The following is a 16,437-nucleotide window of genomic DNA, read 5'->3' on the forward strand; positions in this document are numbered from 1 at the left end:
CCTACTTCAGGTAGCCGGCTTCTAATTTGCTGGCACACAACACACACACACACACACACACACACACACACACACACACACACACACACACACACACCCTGCTCACTGTGTGTTTTCTGGCGCAGAATGGTAACACTGCTCTGGCCATCGCTCGGAGGCTGGGATACATCTCTGTGGTGGACACACTGAGGGTCATCACTGAGGAGATCATCACCACCACAACGGTATACGCACGCACGCACGCACGCACGCACACACACACACACACACACACACACACACACACACACGCACACACACACACACACACACACACACACACACACCATCGCTCACAAGCACGTAATATGTCGACAAAATAACCAGATTCACATAGAAGGCGACCCTGGGTTAACAATGTCCGTTTTCCTGCCTCAGACGGTGACAGAGAAACACAAGCTGAACGTGCCGGAGACCATGACCGAAGTGCTGGACGTCTCTGATGAGGAGGGTGAGTCGTGCCAGACACCTGAGCCAGACGCCGTTAACCCCCTTTAGCCCTCTAAATGGAAAGAGACCTTTTGGCATCCTGGCTATGTGTCCACACATGCCCCACGGATCAGTTTGACCAACCGTATCGACTCACACAACCCCTAAATCAGCAGCCTAGTTAGCGCCTGACCTACTTTGACCCAGGCATGGGCTGCTGTCCAAACTGGCCTGCTTTGACCCAGGCATGGGCTGCTGTCCAAACTGGCCTGCTTTAACCCAGCTGTCCAAACTGGGATTAGACAGATATATTGGTGTGGACGTTCCTCCCTGACCACAGCTAGACATGTTTTTATCACTATTATTAAAAATCACGTGTCAGATGATGTGGCAGGATCTCACCTGACAGTCTGCCTGCTGAAACCAGCCTCACCCTGCCTTCAGGATGAGGCTGGTCCACTCCATTTTACGTCTCGGCTTTTGAAGCGTAGACACAGTTTAGCAGCAGTTTGTGGCACATTATGCATGTTTGCCTCCAGGGGACAGTTGCAGGTTGTCTCTATGGTTCTGAGGCTTTAGGAGGCTAGTGAGGCTAGTGAGTGACGATGCTGTCTACCCACAGCGTTCAAACCCGATGAGGACGATGTCATGTCAGACGACTCCCTGGATATGGAAGGTATTCACAATACAGCCGTGCACTCTGTCTCTGTGTGAGGGTGTGCTGTGCTGATCTGACCAGGAAGGGTTGCTGTGACTTGCATGGTGAATGCATAGTAATCACCGTTTGGTTTGGATGCTGGAATAATAACCTAGTGTGATGTTTTGGATACAGATAATGTGGAGAAAGTGGTTGGAATCCAAAGTTGTATTTCAAAGGGGATTGAGCCGACGATATTTCTGTTTTGAAGTGCAGCTTATTATCATTAGAGAGTCGTTGCCCAAAGCATCAACGCGTACTTTTCCTAATGTACATTTGAGTGCACAAATGAATGTTGTTTTGATAGTGTAAAATCGTATCCCCTAATGGTGTTTTCCCCTTTTTATACTTACAAAAAACCCAACTGAAGATGTGTTGCTTCTCTATGAAGCTACACTGTTTTGAAAATGTTTGCCCTCCAGAGAAAATAGGAGAAATCTCGAGCAAAGAAAACAACATGAACCCTTCTAAGTTCTCTGAAAGACTTTACCCAGGGTGTTCAAAGCTGATCTCAGCGCCTTAAGGATACATTATGAAATACTGACTGGAATGCTGCTCAATGAAACCCAACCACCACTGGATTAGCTTAACCCAGTTGTTACTATAATAACCCACCACCACTGGATTAGCTTAACCCAGGCCAGGAGGTGATATTAGTTTTAGTATTATAAGATTTGTTCTTTGCAATAGATATAGGTGATGTGTGTGTAGTTCAGGCTCGGCGATATGGACAAAATCAAATATCACAATATTTTTGACCAAATAATGTACCTCGATATTGATATTGTGGCAATATTGTAGGGATGACTATTGGTAACCTGACGCTGCCAGAAGGATGGGTTTGCTTCACATTTGTTTCACAAATTGTGAAGTTGTGAACTCAATACCGCCCCATCTGGCGGAGTCAGGTTAGACTATTGGTGCTTTCCCCAAAATATTTACACCACATTTTTGATAAATAATCATCAGTAATGTGGATATAATGACTAAGTGGGTAAAGGCAAATAATAGAACAGCTAGAACAGTTTTTTATATATTGGCTCCCCACAACAGCTCTGTCTACAGTAACTACAGTATACACACGTGTTCTACTGGCCTAGCATAATGCTCACTGCCAGTCACTGAATTTGATGTTTAAGAAGGTGTGTGAACCCTAAAATGGTAGCATGGAGCCTGCTATCACTCAACACAGTGTATGCTGACATCAATGATTTTGGTGTCTGCATGTTAAGTTCTCAACACGTAACGGGTAAATTGACCATTGGGCCGATCTCCCAAAAACGTGGTGTAAACCTCCGTTATCCTCACAAACAAAACTCCCCCCGTCCCTCTGTGTGCTCTGCTCTCCCAAGGCGATGACACGATGACAGGCGATGGAGGGGAGTACTTGAGGGCCGAGGACCTCCGGGAGCTGGGAGATGACTCCCTGCCTGGACAGTACCTGGACGGGATGAACTACCTCCGCTTCAGCCTGGAGGGAGGACGCACCGACAGGTACCACTGCACTACCCAGATGCCCCAAGTTTCTTGTTGATCCTGTCAAATTATTACTGTTTGTTGTGGGTTTGCTGATTTACATGAATTTTCCTCTTGAGGACAGTAAACTAAACTAACAAACTGTGTTTTTGTACATGGGTGTCTATGTCTGTGTTTTTGTACATGTGTGTCTATGTCTGTGTGTTTTTGTACATGTGTGTCTGTTTTTGTACGTGTGTGTCTATGTGTGTTTTTGTACATGTGTTTCTGTGTGTTTATGTATGCGTGTGTTTTTGTACGTGTGTGTCTATGTCTGTGTGTTTTTGTACGTGTGTGTCTATGTCTGTGTGTTTTTGTACGTGTGTGTCTGTGTCTATGTCTGTGTTTTTGTACATGTGTGTCTGTGTCTATGTCTGTGTGTTTTTGTACGTGTGTGTCTATGTCTGTGTGTTTTTGTACGTGTGTCTGTCTGTGTTTTTGTGTCTATGCAACCACTCGTGCTCATGCTCCATCTAACCCTCGTCATCATGCCTACATAGTCGAATCCAAAGGTATGTGCTGAAGCTGGCTTAGCGTTTTAACCTTTATAAACTATCAGCACTAGCTCAGTAGCCTGTGTAGCAAAGTCTCACTATGTGTTAGAATGAGTCCGCTCATTTAATAACATTATCTTTTCCTAGTGTACGTTCCAACTTTGCCATTCCTATACATTGTTTTCCATTATAGTGGTGTGATCCAGGCTAGTAAATTATTATCGCGCTTTTCGACCGCAATAGTACCGCCTAGTACCGTCCTTACTCTACTCTATTTTGGTAGTACCTGTTGGTTTTCCACTGCAAATACCCCATCAATGTGCCCACCCCCACAACTGGTCGTCATAGCGACGCCGCATTAAACTATTATGCCATGAAAGTGTAAATAGTCACAGCAAAGGAAGGAGATGGCCTCAAAGGCTCCCTTTATAGCGACGCTGCTTCTACTCCATACATATGACAATTAAAGCCCCTACATGGAACTTTTAACTGCTTATGAAATACTGATGCATCTACTGTATAATATGACCTACATCAGCAAATGAGACCATGAGCGAGAAGATTGGCTATTTATAGTTCTTCTAAATGCCTGTGTGCGTGTCGAGACAGCGGGAGGAGACTCGCTGTTCAGGCCCAGCCTTTCATTTCTCTCAAAAACGACTGGAAATGGCCGTCTGTTGAGGCTAAGCAAGGAGAGCGGTTTTATTCCACAAGCGGCTGAAGGCACCAAGACAAAAGACTGCTGAGGAAACAGGAGTGTATGGGAAATCCATACACGCAAGGGGGTAAGCTAACCTAGTAGCTACCATTAGCATACAGTATGTGTGCACAACGATGAGGACCAATCAGTAGTCTGCAGTGTTTTCATGTCTGAGGTATCGCCTCAGCTCGCTTGGAACCTCGACGGAGGTAGAAGTGAAAAAGGTACCGCCTTAGCTCGCGTCAGCTCGGCTCAACTTGCCCAGTGGAAAACCAAAAAAGGCGAGTAGAGGCGAGGCGAGATGAGCCGGTACCCTGCGGTCGAAAAAGCCCATTAGTTCTGTCGAGGGCTTCCTGCTCACATGACCCAACTTGCCAAAGGTATTTGGAAGTGCTTATGAGGAGATTTATCAAAGTGGCAACTCTCACACACGTTCACGCTCTCACCCTGCTTCTAGAAATAGATTGTCCTGCTTTAGAATTTCCCATGCCTTTTCTTCCAGAGGCATTTTATTTAATACACCTCATCCCCATTTCTGGCGCGAATTCTAAGTTTTCAGCGGTTAATTTCCTAGCCTGGTGTGATCTGTGTTGTTTCCATGACTCAGCCCCCTCTCTCCTTCTCTGCTCCAGTTCAGACAGGCCCTTCACCCCCACCCACCACGGCTACTACTCCCCTAAACATGAAGCCATGATGGACGAGATGCTCACCAGTCACCAGGTACAGTATGTTACTACCCCCCTAAACATGATGCCATGATGGACGAGATGCTGCTCACCAGTCAGCCTGGAGCTGTAACATAGCTATTAATTACATAGTAATCAGATCAGTGATCAACACTACACTGCTAGTATGCATGACTAGTCGTTAAAGAGTAACTAAATGCCAAACCCAAATGTGTGTAAACCCTCATGTCTAATAGTGAACAGCATTCTAGTGAAATGGCCATGTGCTTATTCTGCTATTGGCTGATCTTTGATATCACCATCTTTCAGGTGGTGACATCATCTGGCACCAGCCAATGGCAGTTGTCGATATCAGTAGCATGCTTTTTACGTTTAGATGTCAAGCTGCACACAGGTTTGGGTTTTAGTGACTCTATAACTATACTTCATCATTGTATCAGTTAATTGGCTAATTAGTAGTTAGCATCCGTTTACTATGTTATCACTGTATTATTATCATCCTGGGTTTCAATGGAGAGATTGAAGGCCCATTCACACATTTTATATTGTTAAAATATTGTTTTCTTTATAGTTATCGTTTGTGTGAATGGGCCTTTAGTGTCTCATGATGATCTAAATATTGTTCCAGGCTTTTCCATCCTGACAATAAAGCAAATCTGGGTGGAGACACTGAATACTTGAATTTCTTTTGGAATTTGATGGGAAATGATCCCATGTAAAGATATTAAATGCAGAGACATCAGCTCAGCAGGTTGAGTCAGTAGTGGTATGTGCTGCGGTAGCTAGTCGTTATCTCTAACAAGAGGCTCCTTGTTGGACGGCAGGTTTCGCAGCTCACCAGGGAAAACGAGAGGGACTCGTACCGGCTGAGCTGGGGCACAGAGAACCTGGACAACGTGGCGTTATCCACCAGCCCCGTCCACTCTGGGTACGTACAGTACAGCCGGCTTGGGCATAGAGGAAACCAGGCCTCAAACATGCCAGGACACTCACATGTCCCTAGCAAAAGACCATATACTCCTAACTCCTAAGTATTGAATAGGGATGCACTATTGGATTCTTTTGCCGATATCTGTTATCAGAGAACATCATGTAGTGGATTTAACACATTATTTGGCCTACTCCTATCGTGATGGCCTACTGGCAGACGCAGACTTAAATACAATGCTTTTCAAAATGTACACATTCACTGGGCAAAATAAGAAAACTACTTCAACTTAGGTTGTGTAATACGTGCCGTAATTTTTATTTATGGAATATTTTAATTTCAAACAAAACTGTAAGATTCATCCTACTCAAACAGGCTTGGATGATTTTGTCATATCAGCAGAAATCTCATATTGAGCCAATAGCAATATTTCATTTTAAAGCCTTTATCGACTGATACCGATGACGTCATCACTCACACACACACACACACACACAATACACACACCTAGATTCATGAATATGCATAATCACAATTAACCCACTCTTATCAAAGCCCTCATAGCCGAGCTGTTATCAGGTGCTAAGTAGTTAATTCTACTCAATCATACTATCAGTTAATTGGTCAATTAGCCTCCATTTATTAACCCCGTCTCTAGCTACTTCCCTAATGCTTAATGTGTTTTCTCTCACTTGGCAGCAGGAATATACTGGACCTCAACATAAAGATATTTACTGTGTTATTGTTTTGGAATAAAATCATGACCTCTTGTAATCCGCCTGTAATCCTCCTCTTTTAAGCAGCTTTAGACATTAAAACAAGTCTGTAATGAGAGTAAGATAATGCTTATTTTATTTGTCACTGATGGATTATGATTATCTTCTGGAGGTTGTAGGATCATAGGCTATAATATGCAGTGTGATACATGGTGGGGGGGGGTGTTGTTGTCACCATACTGTACCAGAATTTTCACTTGGAAACCAGTGCTAATTTTAATATCTAAAAACATGTTACAACAATGATCCTATGACAAAGTAAACCAGTATTGGAATTGTGGTTAGCGTGACAACACTCGGATCAGAGATTGCTTCCAAAACTCATACTCTTTTCTTTTTTCTGTATTTCAGTAACACGTTACAATACGGTACACAGAATTGTGGCAGTTACTAGTTATTAAGGAACGAGTGGGGAACGAATCAGGAGCGAGCTGATAATTAATTAATTGTTAATGAGTAGTTCCTTGAATAACTCTGACTACAGTACATACTGTAGTAGATAGTGATGTAGAGAACAGACTGGGAGATCCTAGAGTAATATTAATTAATCATTAGGTAATGATTAGTTAATAAATATATGTGAATAGACATACAGTACTGGCCAACTTTTTCAGGAGTACTTCCTGATTAGCTGAATCAGTCACTGAGCTGCAAAAAACTAGTAACAGCTTACTCATGAGTTAATCACCATTACTCTTTGTGCACCCCCAAGTAAAGTGGTACATCATACTCAGAAGTTACTACTGTACTGTAAGTAATGTGTAATGAAGTAGAATAATTCATCAAATAATGAGGGATTACTTAATAATACTTAAATACTGAGTATGATGTACCACTTTACTTGCGGGTGCACAGAAAGAGTAACTAATGAGTAATTAATTAGTCGTAACTACCGGTAGTTGTTTTCATGGTTAATCAGGAATTACTCGTTAACGATTCACTAATTATCAGGTTGCTTCTGATTCGTTCCTCACTCGTTCCTTAGTAACTACCACACTGTGTACCGTATTGTAAAGCGTTAGCTGTATTTCTCATAATTGCCCTGTTCTTTCTCTCTGTTTGGAACTTCTTTGGCTTCTGGTTGACTCTTTCTCCCTTCCCGTCTGCTGTGGTGGTTGTTGTTTGTAGCCGTTCCTCTCCGTGCCCTGATCATGGAGACCACAGCAGGTGACCCTCTGCACCTTGGCTTCATCACCGTCCTCCTCATCTGCATTGTGCTCTTGCTCACAGTGTGCTCTCCCGCCCGGTGGAGAGATGTTTGTGTTTGTCTGTCCCTTCACCCGCATAGTCTCATTCTTTCTCTTCTGGTTTGCTAGCTTAGTTATCATGTCTGCCAACATTAGGCTCTGAAAAAGAGGGAGATGTTCTGGGGTAAATGCAACCACCTCCGTCAGGTCCGTCAAAACTTTGTCAGTGATGTGATCCGTTGTTCTATCGATTTATGCTGCATGGTCAAGAAAATGCTCGAGACTTGTGGGTATTGATTACTCAGAGAGATCAATGGACCCCTTTGAAAATCGTTTTTCCCTCGTCTAAATCTTGCCTAACTTTGGAACGTTATTTAGCCCCCTTCCCGACAAGCTATCATCACATGGTTGGTGCCAAAGGATGCCTTAGGTCATCTAGTTCCATAAACTAGACCGCAACAGCCATTTGATTTGTATCACAATGAAAACACGAGATTATTGGGATGAAATGGTTAAATATAGGTTGTTGGCAGGTATGCAGTTGAATTTGCCTGGAATCATTTGAGGCGGGACATGGCGTCGCATTTTCACCTGAGAATGAGATCAGGCTGACAAAACTGCTTCAAAAGACAAGCTACCACTAAGTTGTGGATATCAGGGAATAAAGACAAAGCAACTCAAGAGAAGTCACGAGGCGGCAAAGGTTTCGGTTTATTTCACAGAATGTCTTGTGACTTGTGCATTGCCACTAACAGATGTCTATCATTGTTCCATTTGAGCCCTGAGGAACTCTTTGGCAAAACACATGATCAACGTATAATATAGTGTAGTGAACCATCAAGGACAATCACTTTAGAACTCATCTCCTTGTATTTCCTCAAACAAACATTTGTCTCACTTGCATCAGATTGAAGTGTGTTTCAATCAGTTGACAAACTAGAAAAGTCTGTTCTGTTTGCTTACCATACTGTGCAAAGCCCCGTGTGGCTTGTTTCAGTCGGGCAAAAGGCTGCTCTGTTTGTCGTCTAACAATTTTGTTTGCCATGTTCCTGAATTCAGTAATGTGTTTTTGTGTGGTTTTCACATTGTGTATGAAGCCACTACAAAGGCAAGCTTGAGCTAGAATTGGGTATGGTACTGTATCATATTGTCACCTCATCACACCCACAACCCCCCCTCATTGAGATATGTGATCCATGTACTGTATATATTTGTCACTTTGCATGGGGTGTGTGCAATGACAGTTTTTCACCAGTCGAGGTCAATGACATCTCAGGCTATGAAGTCAGTTTGACTTTCTTTAAACTCTATGAAGGAGTAGCTACATCAAGATTTTTGGAGATTGACCTGTTCAGTTTCCCTGTTAAGTGGTGAGAAAATGGACATTGTGTTTCTCATTAGTTCATTGGCTCCACTGCTCCATGCTAACACTTTAGCATACCGTAGGCTATATATGTTTGGCCTCAGATTAGTGCAGCAAGTAGGCTTGGTTGGGCTTCCACTGCGGGTGGTAAACCGGATTAAGGCTATGTTTCCTGGTCGCTGCACTAGCGCCTCCTCTGGAGACTTAACCAAATATCTTTTAAAATGACTTACCATTTAGCTTTAGAGCTGGCACAAATTCTCATTTTCTTGTTTTTGAGATAATGCTAGAAGAAGCCTACCTGCTCAACATAGTGTATGCTACAATGTTAGCATGGAGCACCAGCACAAACAATACCAGGTTGTTGTTGGTGTCTACTTTCCCATCACTCAATGGTTAAATTGACCAACAAACCTCCAAAACATGATTCCTTTAACTGTAAGCATTTGTCTCTCTGTATCCATCGTTCTCCTCCTCTTCCGCCTCAGCTTCCTGGTCAGCTTCATGGTGGATGCCAGGGGCGGAGCCATGCGCGGCTGCCGGCACAACGGCCTGCGCATCATCATCCCGCCCAGGAAGTGCAGCGCGCCCACGCGGGTGACCTGCCGCCTGGTGAAGAGGCACCGCCTGGCCACCATGCCCCCCATGGTGGAGGGAGAGGGCCTGGCCAGCAGGATCATCGAGGTGGGGCCCTCCGGAGCCCAGTTCCTCGGGTAAGACTGCAGCATGGATGGATGGACATTAGGGGAGAAGGGGAAAGACGCTGTAGGGAAGGGAAGAGTAGAAGAATTCATGGGTTTCAGTCATGTGACGTTTTTATTGGACCGCCATCTTGAGGACTGAGCGCAGCACACAACTTTTTAGTACCGATCTATGGAAGGATTGTTCAAACCATGCCCTCGTTGAACTCTAACTACTCTTTCATACTTTGTACTACAAACTCCATTCAAAATTTTAAACGGTTCAAAACTGTATGACTCTTATTTACCTTTTGTACTTTTTGATAAATCAATTTAAGTTTTATACTTTTTTCAACCTTTATGGGATCCTATGGAGCAGGCCTTGAGTGCGTGATGTCACAATTCATTCTAGCTGACTTTCCAGGCTGCACTTTTTACTAAATTCACACAAAACTGTGACAGTTCACACTACAGAAGACATACTGTACATGTATATTATACAAAAAACCCTTCAGCTACGTTTGTTTGACACTAATGTCCCACTCCATTTCCAAATGCACAGCAAATAGAGGGCTTGTTGTTTTAAATTGGTCCTCAAGATGGTGCTGCAGCAGTTGTGTGATGTCAACTGAAATCTATAAATAAAAGAGTGTAGCATGCAGAGCTTACTGGAAAGAGAGAGTGGAGAGAAAGTGAGGTGGAAACAGAGCACTCCCACCACCTGTATGAACTATGAAGAAGTATGAAGGAATAAAAATGTACTTTCCTAAATATGTAGCATTTTTCAAAACCTAACATCGGTTTCAGATATAAGGGACATTAACAATGGAAAAAGGAGATTAATATTATGTCCTCAGATTTATTAATCGATTGATATTATTGGACCATTTGTTGTTGTTAATGTCACACCGTCATGATTGCTAACTGAATCTGGTTATGGTTATAGATGATGTTTTGGCTTTCAGAGTTTCGAGTACCTGATTTATTTCATGCCAAAAAAGCACCTTCAAATTGATATTGATGTGCGAGGAAGAAAAAAGAGCGAAAGGGGTCCAATAAGATCTTGGATGAGAGAGAATGCATGAGAGGGAATGGTATCAGCACACAGGCTATTCATAATAATTTGTAACCTTGTTCTTTTTATTGAGAAGCTCACAACTTGCTGCCCTTCATATTTTTCAGATTAATTTACCCCTGCCTCTGCCTTACTAAAACTGTTTCTATATCTGCCCTTGCTTTTTCCCAGCGCCAGGGATCTGTCAATCTTTGCTCTTCAGCATGCCTTGTTTTCTTTCAAAACAGCTGCAGTCTAACTCTTTACAACTCTCTCCCTCACCCTCAACAAAAAGCTATTTCGATTAGCTCCGCCTTCAGCAAATTGCACCATGATTGATTTGATATGTAGCCTGATATCTCCGCTGCACTGCCCTCTGCTGGTAATGTTTGAGATAGCATAATAAACATTCATACTAGGGTTAGACCGATATATGGGTATGCCGATATTTCATGCCGATATTGGCTTTTAATGATATAAGCTATTGTTTAGTATAATTTCTTTTACTATTGCAGCCCCTGTTTGCCGTGCTGCTGCATAGAGCGCTGTTCGCTGTGAGCGTGTCCAAATTGCACCAAAACAGCTTGAACCGTAGAAGCAGTTCCATTGGTTGATTCTGCTGCCAATCAAACGTGTCTGTGCTCCTATTGGCTAGTTTTACTACGTACGTCTGTTTTTTTCTCCTATGGGTACTCATTCTTTTCTGCTGGGCAGTTTAACTGAGCGGGGCTGCCTTTGTCCCTCTCAACCAGTCAGAGCTGAAGCCCCGCCCCGCTGTGATGTGACAGTGTTTATATCAAACAGCCCGCACTGCACTCAGACACAGCTGTTTGCTTGTTTAGTCAAAACTTATTAATAGTGAGCAGTATGTCATTTGTCCAAATCGCACCAAATCCTCGGGTCGCACTTCCTCGGGTCCCCGGCAACACACCCACCAAGTGTGAAGTCGATTGGACGAATGGTTCGGTTCGCGTGTTTATTTGTTTTTAGATATTGAATATTGTCGTAAAATTTGACCCGTATTTAAATCTACAGCTTCAATCAAAAAAATATCTGAATTGTTATTGGCCTTCAAAACCCCATATTGGTTGAACCCTAGTTCATACAATAAACAGTATAGCGTATTTTTCAATCATCCCCAAAGTGTTACAGACGAGTCCCCCAAGGTTTCTCTCCTCTTGCACCCATCCCAAACACTGTGTGTGCTCTTTCTTCCTCACTGCTGCGTCTGGACGCTTGGTCGATCACACAGTAAACTCCACCTCCCCACCGCCCCTCCGCCTCTTAACGAGGGGGAGAGTTTGGTTAGCCGAATTCTCCAGCTCGGCCCGCCGGGAACAAAATTCCTCGGGTAGGAGGAAACAAAACCCAAATCAACAGTAATGCATATGAAACAATCCATGGATGCCGGTCCCAGTATTTTCTACCCTTCCTCTTGATGTTATTTTTCGTGGTTTTAATGCTCCTATGCCCTGTGCTAGCTAGCATCTTGTGCCGCACCCTGCCTGCTAGTTTTAGCATCTCTAAACATGACATGGCTGTAACATTACATTGCCTCTTCTGTTCCTTTCATTCCTTTTTCTGCCTAGCCTTTTCCATTCCCATGTTACGCTTTGTATGTTTTAGTGCTCCCTGTTTGCGTGGTGGTTTTTAGTTAGAGGATAAGTCCTGTTATTTTCATGTGACGTTTAGATGGTTCTTTGGCCTGAGAGTTGTTAAGGAACCAGATCAAACTAGAATGCGTGGTTTGGTTCTCCGGTAGTAGCCACACAAATCATGCCAATTGTAGCCACAGCTAAATGAATGGGACACAACTGTGACATGTTATGTAATTCTTGGTGAAAACACCTTCAAGGACTACATACGACTATTGTGGGGGGAATACCTTTTACAATAGAAGTACCCCCAAATCATGTCTTGTGTCTCTTGTAGATACTGTATCTCTCTCCTGGGCACTTGCTAATGCATTAGCATACAGTATGTTACATGGCCACTGGTGACTCATTGTTGTTTAATGCAGATTTAAATTATTGTATATCAGAGACATCACAGTATGATGTACTCTCAAGCCAAAAGAACCGTCCAAGCATCACATGAAATATGAATGATCCTTTAATGGCTGTGTTTGTCCCTTGGTGGATGGTTTGGCATGCTTCTGATAGATGTGTCGTAGCTAGATTGTTGTGATTGTGCACGTCAGGTAAGTGTTGAACCTGATGAATGCAAACACTGGGGCTGTAGTAAAGAGCACCTTAGTTGAGTTCAAGTTCATTCCAAGAAGACTGGTCCAATTTACTCCAGGCCCAAAGGAGGTCAATCGGATTCCAGAGCAAATCAAATCTCAAAGGCACTAAATGCGATATTCAGCCCTACTAGATGCCCGCAAATCACTATTATATATCTAGCGAGAGAGGCGAGTTATATTGTTTGGAGGAGTGAGGGAAGCCATGTCCCCTCTTCTGTCCCCTCAGGCGTTGTTGTTTCTAGCCTGTCTAAGCGTCAGACCGTCCCCATGTGATGTTGTCCTCCCCCGCGTTTATAAATAGACAGAGAGCGGCCCAGCGAGGCTTAAGAGCATAATGTGGATCAACCTGTGGCTATGATTGGAAAAATGAAGCAGCCGTGGCTGTGAAACAAAGGTTAGTCTCTGGTTGTATCGCAGTTTAGGACCCTGGTTTTGGTTTCAGTGCGATCGGTCGGTTGTGTGGCTCGCTCTGCATGTCTCCACAGCACTCCACAGGCTCGTCAGGCTGCCTAGTGTAGACAGCAGATAGTTATAGGAGAGCCATGCGAGTGCACATGGTAGCGTTTTATAGACTGTTTGTGTTTACGTCTAATGCTACAGCTGTAGTGCGACATCTAGTGGGCAAAAAAAATCTAATGTAGTGCCTTTAAGGATCAACAGAGATGCTTAAATTGTGTTGGGGAGAAAATAAACAAAGGTGGACCAGGTAGAGAAAAATGTATCTCTGATTTATTTATTTATTGAAGGAAGTCAAGTAAAGTCAACAAGTTAAGGCAACCACCACAACCAATAAAGCCTGAGACTGAGTCAAAATAGGCCAAGCTTAAGAAGTCTTGAGACTCAAGTACTACAGCCCTGGCAAGCACACACAACTCATACACAGCACATACACTAGAGCACATACACTGGCTCAAGTACTACAGCCCTGGCAAGCACACACAACTCATACACAGCAGCACACACACTGGCTCATGCTGCCTGCTCTCTGCCCCTCCAGTCCAGTGATCGTGGAGATCCCTCACTTTGCGGCCCTGAGGGGGAGGGAGAGGGAGCTGGTGATCCTGAGGAGCGAGAGCGGAGAGAGCTGGAAGGAACATCACTGTGAGCACACCCAGGAGGAACTCAACCTGGTCCTCAACGGCATGGACGAGGGTGAGTGAGCCTCTGATGTCGGTAAAGCCATTCTTTAAGAAATGAAACAGCATGAAGAAAAACTGCTCATGAGCCGAGCAAAATGGGTCAAAACAGAACATTTTAAATATTCTGTTCATGCATGATGCATGCTATCATGAACATCCCTAACGCCTATCACTCAATGGTTGCCTCCTGTAGAGCTGGACCCACCGGAGGAGCTAGAGAGGAAGCGCATCTGTCGCATCATCACCAGAGATTTCCCACAATACTTTGCGGTGGTGTCGCGCGTTAAGCAGGACAGTAATCTGATTGGTCCAGAGGGAGGCATCCTGAGCAGCACTGTGGTGCCCCAGGTCCAGGCAGTGTTCCCTGAGGGGGCTCTCACCAAGAGGATCAGGGTCGGTCTGCAGGTAATGGACAAAAGCATGAAGAGGCATAGCCTATATCAGTGATGCTCAACCTTTATCATATCAGGACCCCTCATTTAGTCTACATAAGAGCCACAGACCTAATTTAGTCTACATCAGAGCCACAGACCTCATTTAGTCTACATCAGAGGCACAGACCTAATTTAGTCTACATCAGAGGCACAGACCTCATTTAGTCTACATCAGAGGCACAGACCCCCATTTGACTCAAATCTGAGAATATGTGAAAGGGGTGTAAGAAGTAGGCAACCATTAAATCGTACAAATCAAGATAAAGGGTTTGTGTGTGTGTGTGTGTGTGCGCGTGTTTTTTTTTTTTTGGGGGGGGGGGGTCTTTTTAATATATGTTTATATGTTGAAGAACACACTCAATAGGACAGACAGCAATTTTAGGATCACTAAATACTTATAATTTGTTAGCAAACTATGCTTGTCCAGGGCAAACCAAGCTTGTTCACCAACTTCCAGGGTGATTTATTTTCTCTGAATGTTGCTTTTAGGAGTATCAACATTCAAATAAGCATATTCAACTATTTTCAGATTTCAATGTATGACACATCATGTGATAGCTTACAATCGACACTTTCACAATCTGTACAAAACTCAAAAAGGACCTTGGTCTACTTGTTACCTATTATATATCTTCAGTGTATTACTGTAGCTATTATGTTAAAACTGGTTAGGATTGTAGAAGGTTAAAAAAAAACATTGCCATTACATTTTGACCATTGTCCACAGGTGAAGATGACATTGAGACATTGTAACATACATCTCTTGCCTACTCTATCTATGTACTTTCCCAGGCCCAGCCAATGAATGTGGATGTGGTGAGGAAGATCTTGGGCAACAAGGCCACCTTCAGCCCCATCGTCACCCTGGAGCCCCGCAGGAGGAAGTTCCATAAGCCCATCACCATGACCATCCCCGTCCCCAAGAGCAACTCCGACCCGGTGGTCAACGGCTTCGGAGGGGACACCCCCACCTTACGACTGCTCTGTAGTATCACTGGTGAGAGAGCAGACCCCACACACACACATACGCACACCAGAGATGCTCACAAGTAATTTTTTTGGGAAGTCCAAGTCAAAATTCAAGTCGCACCAAAAGACTTTTCAAGACAAAAAGTTGCAAGTCCAAGTAACCATCTTTGAGACACACACAGGTATCCACACATACTTGACTGTCTTAATTTTGTGTTTGTGTCCATTTGCAGGTGGAACAACACCTGCGCAATGGGAGGATATAACAGGAACCACGCCATTAACATTCATCAACGACTGTGTCTCCTTCACCACCAATGTGTCTGCCAGGTACCACCATTTTTTTTAAGTGGTCTGTGATACCCCACTACTCTAATGATAATTGTTGCGGTCCTATCTTTTGCTCTTTGAAAGTGACTTAGATGCACCAACCAACAAATACTGTTATTTTCGGATCCTCCTCTAGGTTCTGGCTGATCGACTGTCGGCAGGTGCAGGAATCTGTCAGCTTCTCTACTCAGGTGTACCGGGAGATCATCTGTGTCCCCTACATGGCCAAGTTCGTCATCTTTGCCAAGACCCACGACCCCATCGAGGCCCGCCTGCGCTGCTTCTGCATGACCGACGACAAGATTGACAAAACCCTGGAGCAGCAGGAGAACTTCACCGAGGTGGCCCGCAGCCGAGACGTGGAGGTGAGGACATGAGTAGGGACATAACCCATAGAGGAGGTGTGATGGACAGAGGGATGTAGGTATAGAAGGTGTGGAGGGCACAGCAGAGGGGCTTAAGAACTTTACAATGGAGAAAACATTGAAAAAAGGAGCCGTTAGCTCTCCAACTTTCTTAAAGTCGGTATTGGACCTTGGGTGCTTCATTTTGTGATGGCGCTGCAAATTGGACCTTTTTGAATTGTGAAATGAGTCATGACGTTATCACAAAGCAGACAGATGCGTTTTCTCGAACCCGTGGACGCCAAGAAAAACTCTAGTTCCCAGTCCTCTGTAAATGTTCGATATTCCTCTTCATATTTGCATTTCTTACATTCTTTAGCCATTTTAGGTTCATGCTAAGCTAGTTTTCCCCAGTATGACGGAGTTTG

At 43.9% G+C, this 16,437-nt stretch overlaps 1 protein-coding gene across 1 annotated transcript in view; it reads left to right on the plus strand.

The window, feature by feature from the left end:
- Positions 1-125: 125 nt before the first annotated feature.
- LOC310771770 (ankyrin-2-like) overlaps positions 126-16,437 on the plus strand; it is a gene marked incomplete at both ends in the record, with an annotated part of 31,607 nt that continues 15,295 nt past the window's right edge. Inside the window, 14 exons of the mRNA XM_083664294.1 lie at positions 126-224; positions 418-490; positions 1,091-1,144; positions 2,518-2,659; positions 4,507-4,594; positions 5,385-5,488; positions 7,393-7,431; positions 9,303-9,527; positions 11,801-11,899; positions 13,791-13,945; positions 14,126-14,337; positions 15,159-15,363; positions 15,569-15,665; positions 15,802-16,030. Coding sequence (XP_083520420.1) covers positions 126-224; positions 418-490; positions 1,091-1,144; positions 2,518-2,659; positions 4,507-4,594; positions 5,385-5,488; positions 7,393-7,431; positions 9,303-9,527; positions 11,801-11,899; positions 13,791-13,945; positions 14,126-14,337; positions 15,159-15,363; positions 15,569-15,665; positions 15,802-16,030 — 1,821 coding nt within the window. The remainder of the gene's footprint in view (positions 225-417; positions 491-1,090; positions 1,145-2,517; positions 2,660-4,506; positions 4,595-5,384; positions 5,489-7,392; positions 7,432-9,302; positions 9,528-11,800; positions 11,900-13,790; positions 13,946-14,125; positions 14,338-15,158; positions 15,364-15,568; positions 15,666-15,801; positions 16,031-16,437) is intronic.

The sequence above is a fragment of the Poromitra crassiceps genome (assembly GCF_964638095.1).
Source record: "Poromitra crassiceps genome assembly, contig: HAP1_SCAFFOLD_1189, whole genome shotgun sequence".
Taxonomy (NCBI): Eukaryota; Metazoa; Chordata; class Actinopteri; order Beryciformes; family Melamphaidae; genus Poromitra; species Poromitra crassiceps.